This window comes from Coccinella septempunctata, chromosome X (assembly GCF_907165205.1).
Source record: "Coccinella septempunctata chromosome X, icCocSept1.1, whole genome shotgun sequence".
Taxonomy (NCBI): Eukaryota; Metazoa; Arthropoda; class Insecta; order Coleoptera; family Coccinellidae; genus Coccinella; species Coccinella septempunctata.
The window spans coordinates 19,042,779-19,057,546 of record NC_058198.1 but is presented as its reverse complement, the minus strand read 5'-3'; the positions used below and the strand labels follow the sequence as shown (position 1 = coordinate 19,057,546).

Below are 14,768 nucleotides of genomic sequence, written 5' to 3'. Positions count from 1 at the left end.
TATTCGACGAGCCGAAGATTCAGAGATATCTGCCTTCATGACCCGATGCTCAGGCGTAAGCTCATTTCGAGAACGACTGAATTGCGGAAAGAAGAGCGGAGGCGATTGCTGAATCCAAAATTTGGCGTGAGTATTGTTCGGAATGATGATTTCTCTCGCTCATCATTCCGAGGAAATACCACTCGTAAAAAAGTTCTTGTACAAACAAGAACACAACGAAGGCGTGCTTTGACAATTCCAAGTAATTGGAGTTTACGCTCCTCTGAGCAGAAGGTCAAAACAAATCATCGCTTGATGAGGCTATGAATCTGCATGCACTATGAACATTATTAATATTAATTGACACTTAGTTGTTCTCGGCAACAGATATTATCATTGTGACAGATTTGACTCAACTTCAACTGATATTCTACGTTAATCACTATGAAATATAAAATTGAATTTCTCCCACAATTTTTCTTTCAACAAGAGGGATTATCATTACTGTGTTGTGTTTTCCGAAAGGTATATATATAGATTAAAAAACTACAGTCGAAAAGATAGGGAATTCAAGAATTCGTTCAAGACTCAGTTTCAATTTGTAGACGATTCGATTGTTGAATTGATTGAATCCATTCAGAAATGAAAAATACATTGAAAAATCAATAAAAAATAATAGATGAAGTAGTAAAATCGTATTCCTCAATAATAATAAGTCAAATTGAAATCGTAGGTTTAGGAATCCTCAGGAAAAGAAAACATCTAATTTTCTCAAAGAGCAACGTTTCGCAACTTTATTGTTGCTTTATCAAGCTCTGAAACACACAAAAAAAGGCAGAAATAAGATGAAGGGCAAAAATTCACAAGCTATGTGTCTACCTAGACAAAGATGATGTTTTTAAAATTCCTTCATTGTCAAACATACGCTGCACGGTAAACAATGCAGGTGGACAGCGACACACTCTCTCTGTCGTCAAACCGGGTACTGACAATCATATGGTTCAATTAGTTGAATAAAACAACATTTTCTTTACGCAGAAGTCATCGAAAATTCGACGGAGGAAGCGGCGCCCCCAGCTGGATGTTTCAAATGTATAAACGACGTACAATTAAAAATGACAAACAATAAAATAGAACAATTATATATACAGAAATTTAAAATTTAAAATGAGGTTCACGATGTAAAACAACTTCTCTGGCGAGAGTACATATTTAAAATATTACTGTAAATTACGCTAAGGTTGGCACAATCCGTCCTCAGGTTCACAGTATTAGCCATATATATCTGGATCATCTCCCCTACGTTCCTTCTGAACCAATTCTGCTCTCTATCTAAAACGGTTGCTTCGTCGAATTTAAATGAGTGACCAGTCTCAAAATGATGCGCCGCCAAAGCTGTTTTATTGGGCTTGTCTTGATTGTGATCTTTACAGTCATTCCTATGTTGATTAATTCGAGATTTGAAGTATTGTTTGGTTTGACCAATGTAACATTTTCCACAAGAACAAGGAATGCTGTAAATTAAATTCGAGAGGGAGTTCAATGGGGTCGGATCTTTAAGACGGGTGTACAAACATCTGGTGGACTTCACATTATAAAAGGCCAGTCTAGTACTGTTGTCGAACACTCTATTTATTCTTTGTGAGAGTCCATTGACGAACGGGAATCTGAAATATCTAACGCACCCAGCTTCTGCATCGCGCCGACGACCCTCCACCGCGACGAAAGAACTAATGCATCTATTAACAAAGTTGTTAGGGTAATTATTTTTCTTTAGAATGTTCTTGATAATTTTTATGTTAGAAGCTTGAAAAGAGTGATGGCTCAGTCTCATCATTCTATGTAGGAGGCCTCTAATGCTTGCTAATTTGTGACTGAGAGGGCTTGTCGAAAAATAATTCAATATTCTACCCGAACTGGTAGGTTTGAAGTACCAGTTCGTCACTAGAGTACCTGATCCAGTCCTATGTACCTCAGCATCAAGAAAGGAAAGTTTACAATTTCTCTCCTTCTCCAAAGTAAACTGAAGTTTCGGATGAAACTCGTTGAAACACTTCAGAACACTGTCAATATCTCTCTCGGGAACTGCCGCGAAAGAGTCATCCACATACAACCAGAAAAACGGGATGTCAAAAGGAAGTCTCGTCAACACCTCACCGATCAGCTCATCCATCACAAATCTAGCCAATACAGGACTCAATGGGTTCCCCATGGCACTACCATCCAACTGTGAATATATCGTCCCTCTGAATAGGAAGTAACTTGAATCGAAATAGAATTCTATCATTTCAAGAAAAAGTTTGCGAGGATTGTTTGTGTAAGCCGATATGAATGGCCACCGTTTTGATAAAATACTGACAACCAGATTCTTGGGAATGTTCGTGAACAAGGAGACCACGTCCAACGATACGAGTCTGTAGTTGACAGGTATTTGTTTACAACTCACTGAATTGACAAACTCAAATGAATTCTTAACTTCATACTTGAATGTTGTTGTCACTGGCGCTAAGATCTCGTGTAAAAAGACCGCCAAGTTATAACAGGGGGCATTAATGCAGCTTACAATGGGTCTCAAAGCGAAAGTGTCCTTGTGAGTTTTTCTTAGTCCATAAATCTTCGGCGGAACAGCATTGTGGATACTGATCATTTTACTCTTTGTTTTGTCTATGTATCCATCTTCAAGTAACCTCTTGGCGAAACCATTCACTCGTTCTTGATATTTCTTGGTTGGGTCTTTATCCATTGGCTTATATGTATTTCGGTCTGCAAGCATTTCCAACATTTTATCCTCATATTCTTTCACGAACATTATCACCGTTGAATTACCCTTGTCTGATCTCCCCACTAAAATGTCATTATGGAGTCTGAGAAAATGTTTAGTCTCGTTCACCTCTTTCATCAGTCTCCTCTCGGATTTCAGGTTCACATGTTGTCTACAAAAATTGGTTAAGATGTTAGTGGTAAAGGCTCTTATTCTATTTTTCTCAGTTTCGTCATTCTGGCAGTTGTGAATACAATATTCTAGATCTTTTATGACGCTGTGGATTGGAATTTCTGAGTTCGACAAGGGAAGGCCAAACTGTGGCCCCAACGATAAAATTCTCTGGACTGGCCCGGGTAATACAGTCTGTGTATAGTTATGTATGAAGCCATTCCCATCTGCAACAAGTACGTCCGCTGTATTCCTCAATAGGTCTTCGATCTTCCTGATATTTCCCCTCTTAATACGTTCAAATTCTACATTGAATTTGGTTTCAATGGCTTTCAGAGTGTTCACAAATATACTCTCAGGCAAGAGAAGCTTCAGTTGACCCCTCTGCAATCGTGTGGAGCTTAGGAGTTGTCTATATTTCCACTCAGTTATATCAATCTCAATATTTAAAGCCGATTTCTTAAGTTTGTTCAAGATCTCATCAACATTTTTCTTGAATGGGTGTTTCTCAGTCTGTAAAGGTAGTAAACAACCAATATTGTTGGTTATATGCTTGGGGAACACCGTTTTGTATCTGCACTGTAGTAAGAAAATGCGTCTGTTCTTTATTGCAGCCAACTTCATAGTGTCATTGAACAACTTCTTCAGTAGGTGGTGTGCCTCACTGCCGTATGTGTGTTTGATGTTAGCGAAAAAACCCATTATATAACAGATGAAGTAGTAAAATCGTATTCCTCAATAATAATAAGTCAAATTGAAATCGTAGGTTTAGGAATCCTCAGGAAAAAAAACATCTAATTTTCTCAAAGAGCAACGTTTCGCAACTTTATTGTTGCTTTATCAAGCTCTGAAACACACAAAAAAAGGCAGAAATAAGATGAAGGGCAAAAATTCACAAGCTATGTGTCTACCTAGACAAAGATGATGTTTTTAAAATTCCTTCATTGTCAAACATACGCTGCACGGTAAACAATGCAGGTGGACAGCGACACACTCTCTCTGTCGTCAAACCGGGTACTGACAAACATATGGTTCAATTAGTTGAATAAAACAACATTTTCTTTACGCAGAAGTCATCGAAAATTCGACGGAGGAAGCGGCGCCCCCAGCTGGATGTTTCAAATGTATAAACGACGTACAATTAAAAATGACAAACAATAAAATAGAACAATTATATATACAGAAATTTAAAATTTAAAATGAGTTTCGCCAAGAGGTTACTTGAAGATGGATACATAGACAAAACAAAGAGTAAAATGATCAGTATCCACAATGCTGTTCCGCCGAAGATTTATGGACTAAGAAAAACTCACAAGGACACTTTCGCTTTGAGACCCATCGTAAGCTGCATTAATGCCCCCTGTTATAACTTGGCGGTCTTTTTACACGAGATCTTAGCGCCAGTGACAACAACATTCAAGTATGAAGTTAAGAATTCATTTGAGTTTGTCAATTCAGTGAGTTGTAAACAAATACCTGTCAACTACAGACTCGTATCGTTGGACGTGGTCCCCTTGTTCACGAACATTCCCAAGAATCTGGTTGTCAGTATTTTATCAAAACGGTGGCCATTCATATCGGCTTACACAAACATTCCTCGCAAACTTTTTCTTGAAATGATAGAATTCTATTTCGATTCAAGTTACTTCCTATTCAGAGGGACGATATATTCACAGTTGGATGGTAGTGCCATGGGGAACCCATTGAGTCCTGTATTGGCTAGATTTGTGATGGATGAGCTGATCGGTGAGGTGTTGACGAGACTTCCTTTTGACATCCCGTTTTTCTGGTTGTATGTGGATGACTCTTTCGCGGCAGTTCCCGAGAGAGATATTGACAGTGTTCTGAAGTGTTTCAACGAGTTTCATCCGAAACTTCAGTTTACTTTGGAGAAGGAGAGAAATTGTAAACTTTCCTTTCTTGATGCTGAGGTACATAGGACTGGATCAGGTACTCTAGTGACGAACTGTTACTTCAAACCTACCAGTTCGGGTAGAATATTGAATTATTTTTCGACAAGCCCTCTCAGTCACAAATTAGCAAGCATTAGAGGCCTCCTACATAGAATGATGAGACTGAGCCATCACTCTTTTCAAGCTTTTAACATAAAAATTATCAAGAACATTCTAAAGAAAAATAATTACCCTAACAACTTTGTTAATAGATGCATTAGTTCTTTCGTCGCGGTGGAGGGTCGTCGGCGCGATGCAGAAGCTGGGTGCGTTAGATATTTCAGATTCCCGTTCGTCAATGGACTCTCACAAAGAATAAATAGAGTGTTCGACAACAGTACTAGACTGGCCTTTTATAATGTGAAGTCCACCAGATGTTTGTACACCCGTCTTAAAGATCCGACCCCATTGAACTCCCTCTCGAATTTAATTTACAGCATTCCTTGTTCTTGTGGAAAATGTTACATTGGTCAAACCAAACAATACTTCAAATCTCGAATTAATCAACATAGGAATGACTGTAAAGATCACAATCAAGACAAGCCCAATAAAACAGCTTTGGCGGCGCATCATTTTGAGACTGGTCACTCATTTAAATTCGACGAAGCAACCGTTTTAGATAGAGAGCAGAATTGGTTCAGAAGGAACGTAGGGGAGATGATCCAGATATATATGGCTAATACTGTGAACCTGAGGACGGATTGTGCCAACCTTAGCGTAATTTACAGTATTATTTTAAATATGTACTCTCGCCAGAGAAGTTGTTTCACATCGTGAACCTCATTTTAAATTTTAAATTTCTGTATATATAATTGTTCTATTTTATTGTTTGTCATTTTTAATTGTACGTCGTTTATACATTTGAAACATCCAGCTGGGGGCGCCGCTTCCTCCGTCGAATTTTCGATGACTTCTGCGTAAAGAAAATGTTGTTTTATTCAACTAATTGAACCATATGATTGTCAGTACCCGGTTTGACGACAGAGAGAGTGTGTCGCTGTCCACCTGCATTGTTTACCGTGCAGCGTATGTTTGACAATGAAGGAATTTTAAAAACATCATCTTTGTCTAGGTAGACACATAGCTTGTGAATTTTTGCCCTTCATCTTATTTCTGCCTTTTTTTGTGTGTTTCAGAGCTTGATAAAGCAACAATAAAGTTTCGAAACGTTGCTCTTTGAGAAAATTAGATGTTTTTTTTCCTGAGGATTCCTAAACCTACGATTTCAATTTGACTTATTATTATTGAGGAATACGATTTTACTACTTCATCTGTTATATAATGGGTTTTTTCGCTAACATCAAACACACATACGGCAGTGAGGCACACCACCTACTGAAGAAGTTGTTCAATGACACTATGAAGTTGGCTGCAATAAAGAACAGACGCATTTTCTTACTACAGTGCAGATACAAAACGGTGTTCCCCAAGCATATAACCAACAATATTGGTTGTTTACTACCTTTACAGACTGAGAAACACCCATTCAAGAAAAATGTTGATGAGATCTTGAACAAACTTAAGAAATCGGCTTTAAATATTGAGATTGATATAACTGAGTGGAAATATAGACAACTCCTAAGCTCCACACGATTGCAGAGGGGTCAACTGAAGCTTCTCTTGCCTGAGAGTATATTTGTGAACACTCTGAAAGCCATTGAAACCAAATTCAATGTAGAATTTGAACGTATTAAGAGGGGAAATATCAGGAAGATCGAAGACCTATTGAGGAATACAGCGGACGTACTTGTTGCAGATGGGAATGGCTTCATACATAACTATACACAGACTGTATTACCCGGGCCAGTCCAGAGAATTTTATCGTTGGGGCCACAGTTTGGCCTTCCCTTGTCGAACTCAGAAATTCCAATCCACAGCATCATAAAAGATCTAGAATATTGTATTCACAACTGCCAGAATGACGAAACTGAGAAAAATAGAATAAGAGCCTTTACCACTAACATCTTAACCAATTTTTGTAGACAACATGTGAACCTGAAATCCGAGAGGAGACTGATGAAAGAGGTGAACGAGACTAAACATTTTCTCAGACTCCATAATGACATTTTAGTGGGGAGATCAGACAAGGGTAATTCAACGGTGATAATGTTCGTGAAAGAATATGAGGATAAAATGTTGGAAATGCTTGCAGACCGAAATACATATAAGCCAATGGATAAAGACCCAACCAAGAAATATCAAGAACGAGTGAATGGTTTCGCCAAGAGGTTACTTGAAGATGGATACATAGACAAAACAAAGAGTAAAATGATCAGTATCCACAATGCTGTTCCGCCGAAGATTTATGGACTAAGAAAAACTCACAAGGACACTTTCGCTTTGAGACCCATCGTAAGCTGCATTAATGCCCCCTGTTATAACTTGGCGGTCTTTTTACACGAGATCTTAGCGCCAGTGACAACAACATTCAAGTATGAAGTTAAGAATTCATTTGAGTTTGTCAATTCAGTGAGTTGTAAACAAATACCTGTCAACTACAGACTCGTATCGTTGGACGTGGTCTCCTTGTTCACGAACATTCCCAAGAATCTGGTTGTCAGTATTTCATCAAAACGGTGGCCATTCATATCGGCTTACACAAACATTCCTCGCAAACTTTTTCTTGAAATGATAGAATTCTATTTCGATTCAAGTTACTTCCTATTCAGAGGGACGATATATTCACAGTTGGATGGTAGTGCCATGGGGAACCCATTGAGTCCTGTATTGGCTAGATTTGTGATGGATGAGCTGATCGGTGAGGTGTTGACGAGACTTCCTTTTGACATCCCGTTTTTCTGGTTGTATGTGGATGACTCTTTCGCGGCAGTTCCCGAGAGAGATATTGACAGTGTTCTGAAGTGTTTCAACGAGTTTCATCCGAAACTTCAGTTTACTTTGGAGAAGGAGAGAAATTGTAAACTTTCCTTTCTTGATGCTGAGGTACATAGGACTGGATCAGGTACTCTAGTGACGAACTGGTACTTCAAACCTACCAGTTCGGGTAGAATATTGAATTATTTTTCGACAAGCCCTCTCAGTCACAAATTAGCAAGCATTAGAGGCCTCCTACATAGAATGATGAGACTGAGCCATCACTCTTTTCAAGCTTCTAACATAAAAATTATCAAGAACATTCTAAAGAAAAATAATTACCCTAACAACTTTGTTAATAAATGCATTAGTTCTTTCGTCGCGGTGGAGGGTCGTCGGCGCGATGCAGAAGCTGGGTGCGTTAGATATTTCAGATTCCCGTTCGTCAATGGACTCTCACAAAGAATAAATAGAGTGTTCGACAACAGTACTAGACTGGCCTTTTATAATGTGAAGTCCACCAGATGTTTGTACACCCGTCTTAAAGATCCGACCCCATTGAACTCCCTCTCGAATTTAATTTACAGCATTCCTTGTTCTTGTGGAAAATGTTACATTGGTCAAACCAAACAATACTTCAAATCTCGAATTAATCAACATAGGAATGACTGTAAAGATCACAATCAAGACAAGCCCAATAAAACAGCTTTGGCGGCGCATCATTTTGAGACTGGTCACTCATTTAAATTCGACGAAGCAACCGTTTTAGATAGAGAGCAGAATTGGTTCAGAAGGAACGTAGGGGAGATGATCCAGATATATATGGCTAATACTGTGAACCTGAGGACGGATTGTGCCAACCTTAGCGTAATTTACAGTAATATTTTAAATATGTACTCTCGCCAGAGAAGTTGTTTTACATCGTGAACCTCATTTTAAATTTTAAATTTCTGTATATATAATTGTTCTATTTTATTGTTTGTCATTTTTAATTGTACGTCGTTTATACATTTGAAACATCCAGCTGAGAGCGCCGCTTCCTCCGTCGAATTTTCGATGACTTCTGCGTAAAGAAAATGTTGTTTTATTCAACTAATTGAACCATATGATTGTCAGTACCTGGTTTGTAGACGGAGAGAGTGTGTCGCTGTCCACCTGCATTGTTTACCGTGCAGCGTATGTTTGACAATGAAGGAATTTTAAAAACATCATCTTTGTCTAGGTAGACACATAGCTTGTGAATTTTTGCCCTTCATCTTATTTCTGCCTTTTTTTGTGTGTTTCAGAGCTTGATAAAGCAACAATAAAGTTGCGAAACGTTGCTCTTTGAGAAAATTAGATGTTTTCTTTTCCTGAGGATTCCTAAACCTACGATTTCAATTTGACTTATAAAAAATAATTTTTCTTTCTGTTTCTTTTCCTTCTACAAAAATATCCATTTTTCTAAGCAATAATTCCAACATGAAATGAGTATTGGCAAATAAGGGATCACTAAGGCATCATATTTGTTATTAGACTTGAATGGGTTACAACTTGGAAATGAAGGGAAGTAGGATGCCCAGATTCAGATACTCTAGATATAGATAGGTTTATTGCTGCCATTAGAATAATGTCCGTCTCATCCTTACAAAATAGGTAAATAGGTACATTTGTCGGCATTCTTGAATATGAACCAAGATGTTCTGTCTATTTCCGTGAAATAGACCAGAACAACAATCAAACATTGTTCAATTTGTTTGGGTTTTATTACACCTTATCTAGGTGATACTTGGTAGGAATACATATTTTGTATTTGTGGAGCTCATAAAATATAGAACCTAAAAATTTCCATATGGACATAAACCGAATTTGACCGAATATTATTATCGCATTCGTTTAGAAATGAAATATGAAATGACCGAGTCAATAGAAAAATATATAACTCAATCTTTTGCTATATGAAATATTCTTCATTTATCATTAAATCTATCAGGAAATTTTGGAATCAGTAGGATCATCTTCGTATTCTTCTGCCAGGTTTTCTGAAAACAAAGATTCAAATATTGAAAATTGAGAAATGAATACACAAAAGCATCAAATTAATTCGAGCTAAATGGATTATAACTTGAAAATAAAAATAATTAGAATGTACATAGTGGCCTTCGGCCTATGACTGTCAGCAATTACTTCATTTAACTAGGTAGGTACTTAAATAGTTACTTTTCTCGGTATTCTTAGATCAGAAACATTCCGTGAGCTTTATAGGTTCTGGAGTTCGGTTTGGGTTTTATTATACTTGTCTAGGCGGTAGGAAGATTTTGTATTATTGGTAGTAATAAAACCCAAAAATTTCTGTAGCGAAATAAACTTAATTTAACCAAAAATTCACATCCCCTCCTAACCAATTCTGGCTAAATAGGACCCCATCAGTTTTTATTTCCACAGTTTGAATTTTTATTTGAATCTGCAAGTGCGCTCACAGTTCTCAGTCTCGTGTAATAGAAAAGCATCAGTTTGAGTTTAGTTATATCCGAACCTTTTTCGTTATATCATCGGATTATCAGTCCCCGTCTACACCTCTCCTATACCAGAGTCTTGATTCCACCCATACTGTCAATAACGTATCCTGCTGGTGTGGATACCTGGGGGGTACAGAAGGCACTTTGGGGTGGCTACCCTTCCTAGAATATTTCCGTTCGTTCCCGAATCCAACTCTACGGTTAGGGAAGCACTCTGCTGGTGTGGATACCCGGGGAGTCCCGAACACGCCTAAGGGTTAGCTGTCGTAATTCTGTGTCGTCGTAATTCTTTCATCCCCTAACCTGGCTGAAGTCCGGTGCCTGCCCGTTAAGTGTGCGTCTTAGGTTCTAGCTGGCGTACACGTCCGTAAACCTCGTATAACGTTCGAGATTGGATCTTGTTTCATTCCGTCCGTTTTTCCCCTGTAGATTTACCGATCTCGAGTCTTTCACTTCACGAATTTTATAATAGTGCCATTTGTGTTTCCTTGTACGAGTCGACAAATATAATTTGTGTACTTTCACTGGTTATCGCTAACACCCCAGACACCGAGGAATCTTGTCTTCGGCTCGTAGCTACCAGGGTAGGTTTGCTATTTTCCCTTAGAGAATAGCTGGCGCTCGAGTACCCCGAGAAAAAGCCGTTACACACTTTACATCTGTAAATGTTTTCAGCAGAAAGTTATGAAAATCTTTCGAAGTAGTATTTGGTTTCAAATTTGAGACGTGCAGTGTCAACACCCTCATAAGATGCCATGACTAGTAGCGACCTCGTTTTTTCCGTCTGTTCGTTACCTTCACCCAATCATTGGTGTTATGTTTGTTTTCACTGATTTTATATTGATATCAAAGTTAATTTTCCCCATAGTTTATCGAGAAAATTTTGTATACATTTTTCCTATCCAAATCGTACAAATTCACTTTTTTTGTTTGTTACATATACCTATTGATGAATTGAGGAGAATGAACATGAAAAATTATTTTGCAGTAATCATTCGAATCCCCGAATGATTAGTGAGCATGAGAGAAGCAGAGATAATTCGATTTTTATCGAAAACATAATCGTTGGAAATATTAAGAAGCATCCAATATTTGCTTCGTTCAATGCGAGTGGCATAGCAAGCTCAAATCATTATGAAATGAGTCAGTCCTATCTTAATTTGCTTCCCACAGATCTGAACTGCCCTGAACCGTCACACGGACGGAAAAGTTATCGAGTGGAGGGGATACCTTCTATCAGCTCATTGGACGTAGTGACGGCGGGCCAGTATATATGCCAGCGTAGCTTGAGTATTCCTCAGACTCACTCGTCTGTTCACGAATGCTTAGTGAAATGGATTACAGAGTTTTGCCCGGATGTTTCGTAAGCAGATCGGATCCCTTCAGGTCCTTACCTGCAGAAATGGTTTCAACCATTTTTAGATATCTGGATGCTGATTCACTGTTATCCGTTTATTCGACGAGCCGAAGATTCAGAGATATCTGCCATCATGACCCGATGCTCAGGCGTAAGCTCATTTCGAGAAAGACTGAATTGCGGAAAGAAGAGCGGAGGCGATTGCTGAATCCAAAATTTGGCGTGAGTATTGTTCGGAATGATGATTTCTCTCGCTCATCATTCCGAGGAAATACCACTCGTATAAAAGTTCTTGTACAAACAAGAACACAACGAACGCGTGCTTTGACAATTCCAAGTAATTGGAGTTTACGCTCCTCTGAGCAGAAGGTCAAAACAAATCATCGCTTGATGAGGCTATGAATCTGCATGCACTATGAACATTATTAATATTAATTGACACTTAGTTGTTCTCGGCAACAGATATTATCATTGTGACAGATTTGACTCAACTTCAACTGATATTCTACGTTAATCACTATGAAATATAAAATTGAATTTCTCCCACAATTTTTCTTTCAACAAGAGGGATTATCATTACTGTGTTGTGTTTTCCGAAAGGTATATATATAGATTAAAAAAATACAGTCGAAAAGATAGGGAATTCAAGAATTCGTTCAAGACTCAGTTTCAATTTGTAGACGATTCGATTGATGAATTGATTGAATCCATTCAGAAATGAAAAATACATTGAAAAATCAATAAAAAATAATTTTTCTTTCTGTTTCTTTTCCTTCTACAAACATATCTATTTTTTTAAGCAATAATTCCAACATGAAATGAGTATTGGCAAATAAGGGATCACTAAGGCATCATATTTGTTATTAGACTTGAATGGGTTACAACTTGGAAATGAAGGGAAGTAGGATGCCCAGATTCAGATACTCTAGATATAGATAGGTTTATTGCTGCCATTAGAATAATGTCCGTCTCATCCTTACAAAATAGGTAAATAGGTACATTTGTCGGCATTCTGAAATCTGAACCAAGATGTTCTGTCTATTTCCGTGAAATAGACCAGAACAACAATTAAACATTGTTCAATTTGTTTGGGTTTTATTACACCTTATCTAGGTGATACTTGGTAGGAATACATATTTTGTATTTGTGGGGCTCATAAAATATAGAACCTAAAAATTTCCATATGGACATAAACCGAATTTGACCGAATATTATTATCGCATTCATTTAGAAATGAAATATAAAATGACCGGGTCAATAGAAAAATATATAACTCAATCTTTTGCTATATGAAATATTTTTCATTTATCATTAAATCTATCAGGAAATTTTGGAATCAGTAGGATCATCTTCGTATTCTTCTGCCAGGTTTTCTAAAAACAAAGATTCAAATATTGAAAATTGAGAAATGAATACACAAAAGCATCAAATTAATTCGAGCTAAATGGATTATAACTTGAAAATAAAAATAATTAGAATGTACATAGTGGCCTTCGGCCTATTACTGTCAGCAATTACTTCATTTAACTAGGTAGGTACTTAAATAGTTACTTTTCTCGGTATTCTTAGATCAGAAACATTCCGTGAGCTTTATAGGTTCTGGAGTTCGGTTTGGGTTTTATTATACTTGTCTAGGCGGTAGGAAGATTTTGTATTATTGGTAGTAATAAAACCCAAAAATTTCTGTAGCGAAATAAACTTAATTTAACCAAAAATTCACATCCCCTCCTAACGAATTCTGGCTTAATAGGACCCCATCAGTTTTTATTTCCACAGTTTGAATTTTTATTTGAATCTGCAAGTGCGCTCACAGTTCTCAGTCTCGTGTAATAGAAAAGCATCAGTTTGAGTTCAGTTATATCGGAACGTTTTTCGTTATATCATCGGATTATCAATCTCCGTCTACACCCCTCCTATACCAGAGTCTTGATTCCACCCATACTGTCAATAACGTATCCTGCTGGTGTGGATACCTGGGGGGTACAGAAGGCACTTTGGGGTGGCTACCCTTCCTAGAATATTTCCGTTCGTTCCCGTGTCCACCTCTACGGTTAGGGAAGCACTCTGCTGGTGTGGTGCTCATTATGAAATGAGTCAGTCCTATCTTAATTTGCTTCCCATAGATCTGAACTGCCCTGAACCGTCACACGGACGGAAAAGTTATCGAGTGGAGGGGATACCTTCTATCAGCTCATTGGACGTAGTGACGGCGGGCCAGTATATATGCCAGCGTAGCTTGAGTATTCCTCAGACTCACTCGTCTGTTCACGAATGCTTAGTGAAATGGATTACAGAGTTTTGCCCGGATGTTTCGTAAGCAGATCGGATCCCTTCAGGTCCTTACCTGCAGAAATGGTTTCAACCATTTTTAGATATCTGGATGCTGATTCACTGTTATCCGTTTATTCGACGAGCCGAAGATTCAGAGATATCTGCCTTCATGACCCGATGCTCAGGCGTAAGCTCATTTCGAGAACGACTGAATTGCGGAAAGAAGAGCGGAGGCGATTGCTGAATCCAAAATTTGGCGTGAGTATTGTTCGGAATGATGATTTCTCTCGCTCATCATTCCGAGGAAATACCACTCGTAAAAAAGTTCTTGTACAAACAAGAACACAACGAACGCGTGCTTTGACAGTTCCAAGTAATTGGAGTTTACGCTCCTCTGAGCAGAAGGTCAAAACAAATCATCGCTTGATGAGGCTATGAATCTGCATGCACTATGAACATTATTAATATTAATTGACACTTAGTTGTTCTCGGCAACAGATATTATCATTGTGACAGATTTGACTCAACTTCAACTGATATTCTACGTTAATCACTATGAAATATAAAATTGAATTTCTCCCACAATTTTTCTTTCAACAAGAGGGATTATCATTACTGTGTTGTGTTTTCCGAAAGGTATAAATATAGATTAAAAAACTACAGTCGAAAAGATAGGGAATTCAAGAATTCGTTCAAGACTCAGTTTCAATTTGTAGACGATTCGATTGTTGAATTGATTGAATCCATTCAGAAATGAAAAATACATTGAAAAATCAATAAAAAATTATTTTTCTTTCTGTTTCTTTTCCTTCTACAAAAATATCCATTTTTCTAAGCAATAATTCCAACATGAAATGAGTATTGGCAAATAAGGGATCACTAAGGCATCATATTTGTTATTAGACTTGAATGGGTTACAACTTGGAAATGAAGGGAAGTAGGATGCCCAGATTCAGATACTCTAG

The 14,768-nt window shown here is 37.8% G+C and overlaps 2 protein-coding genes across 2 annotated transcripts; one reads left to right on the top strand and one right to left on the bottom strand.

Moving 5' to 3' along the window:
* Positions 1 to 1,611: 1,611 nt before the first annotated feature.
* LOC123322301 lies at positions 1,612 to 3,613 on the bottom strand. The gene is made up of 2 exons (XM_044910244.1): positions 1,933 to 3,613; positions 1,612 to 1,718 (listed from the first exon to the last, which is right to left on the bottom strand). The coding sequence occupies exons 1-2, from the start codon at positions 3,611 to 3,613 to the stop codon at positions 1,612 to 1,614; spliced, it is 1,788 nt and encodes a 595-aa protein (XP_044766179.1).
* A 2,531-nt stretch (positions 3,614 to 6,144) lies between these two features.
* On the top strand, positions 6,145 to 8,604 carry LOC123322300. The gene has a single exon (XM_044910242.1). The coding sequence runs from the start codon at positions 6,145 to 6,147 to the stop codon at positions 8,602 to 8,604; it is 2,460 nt and encodes an 819-aa protein (XP_044766177.1).
* The last annotated feature ends 6,164 nt before the right edge of the window (positions 8,605 to 14,768 follow it).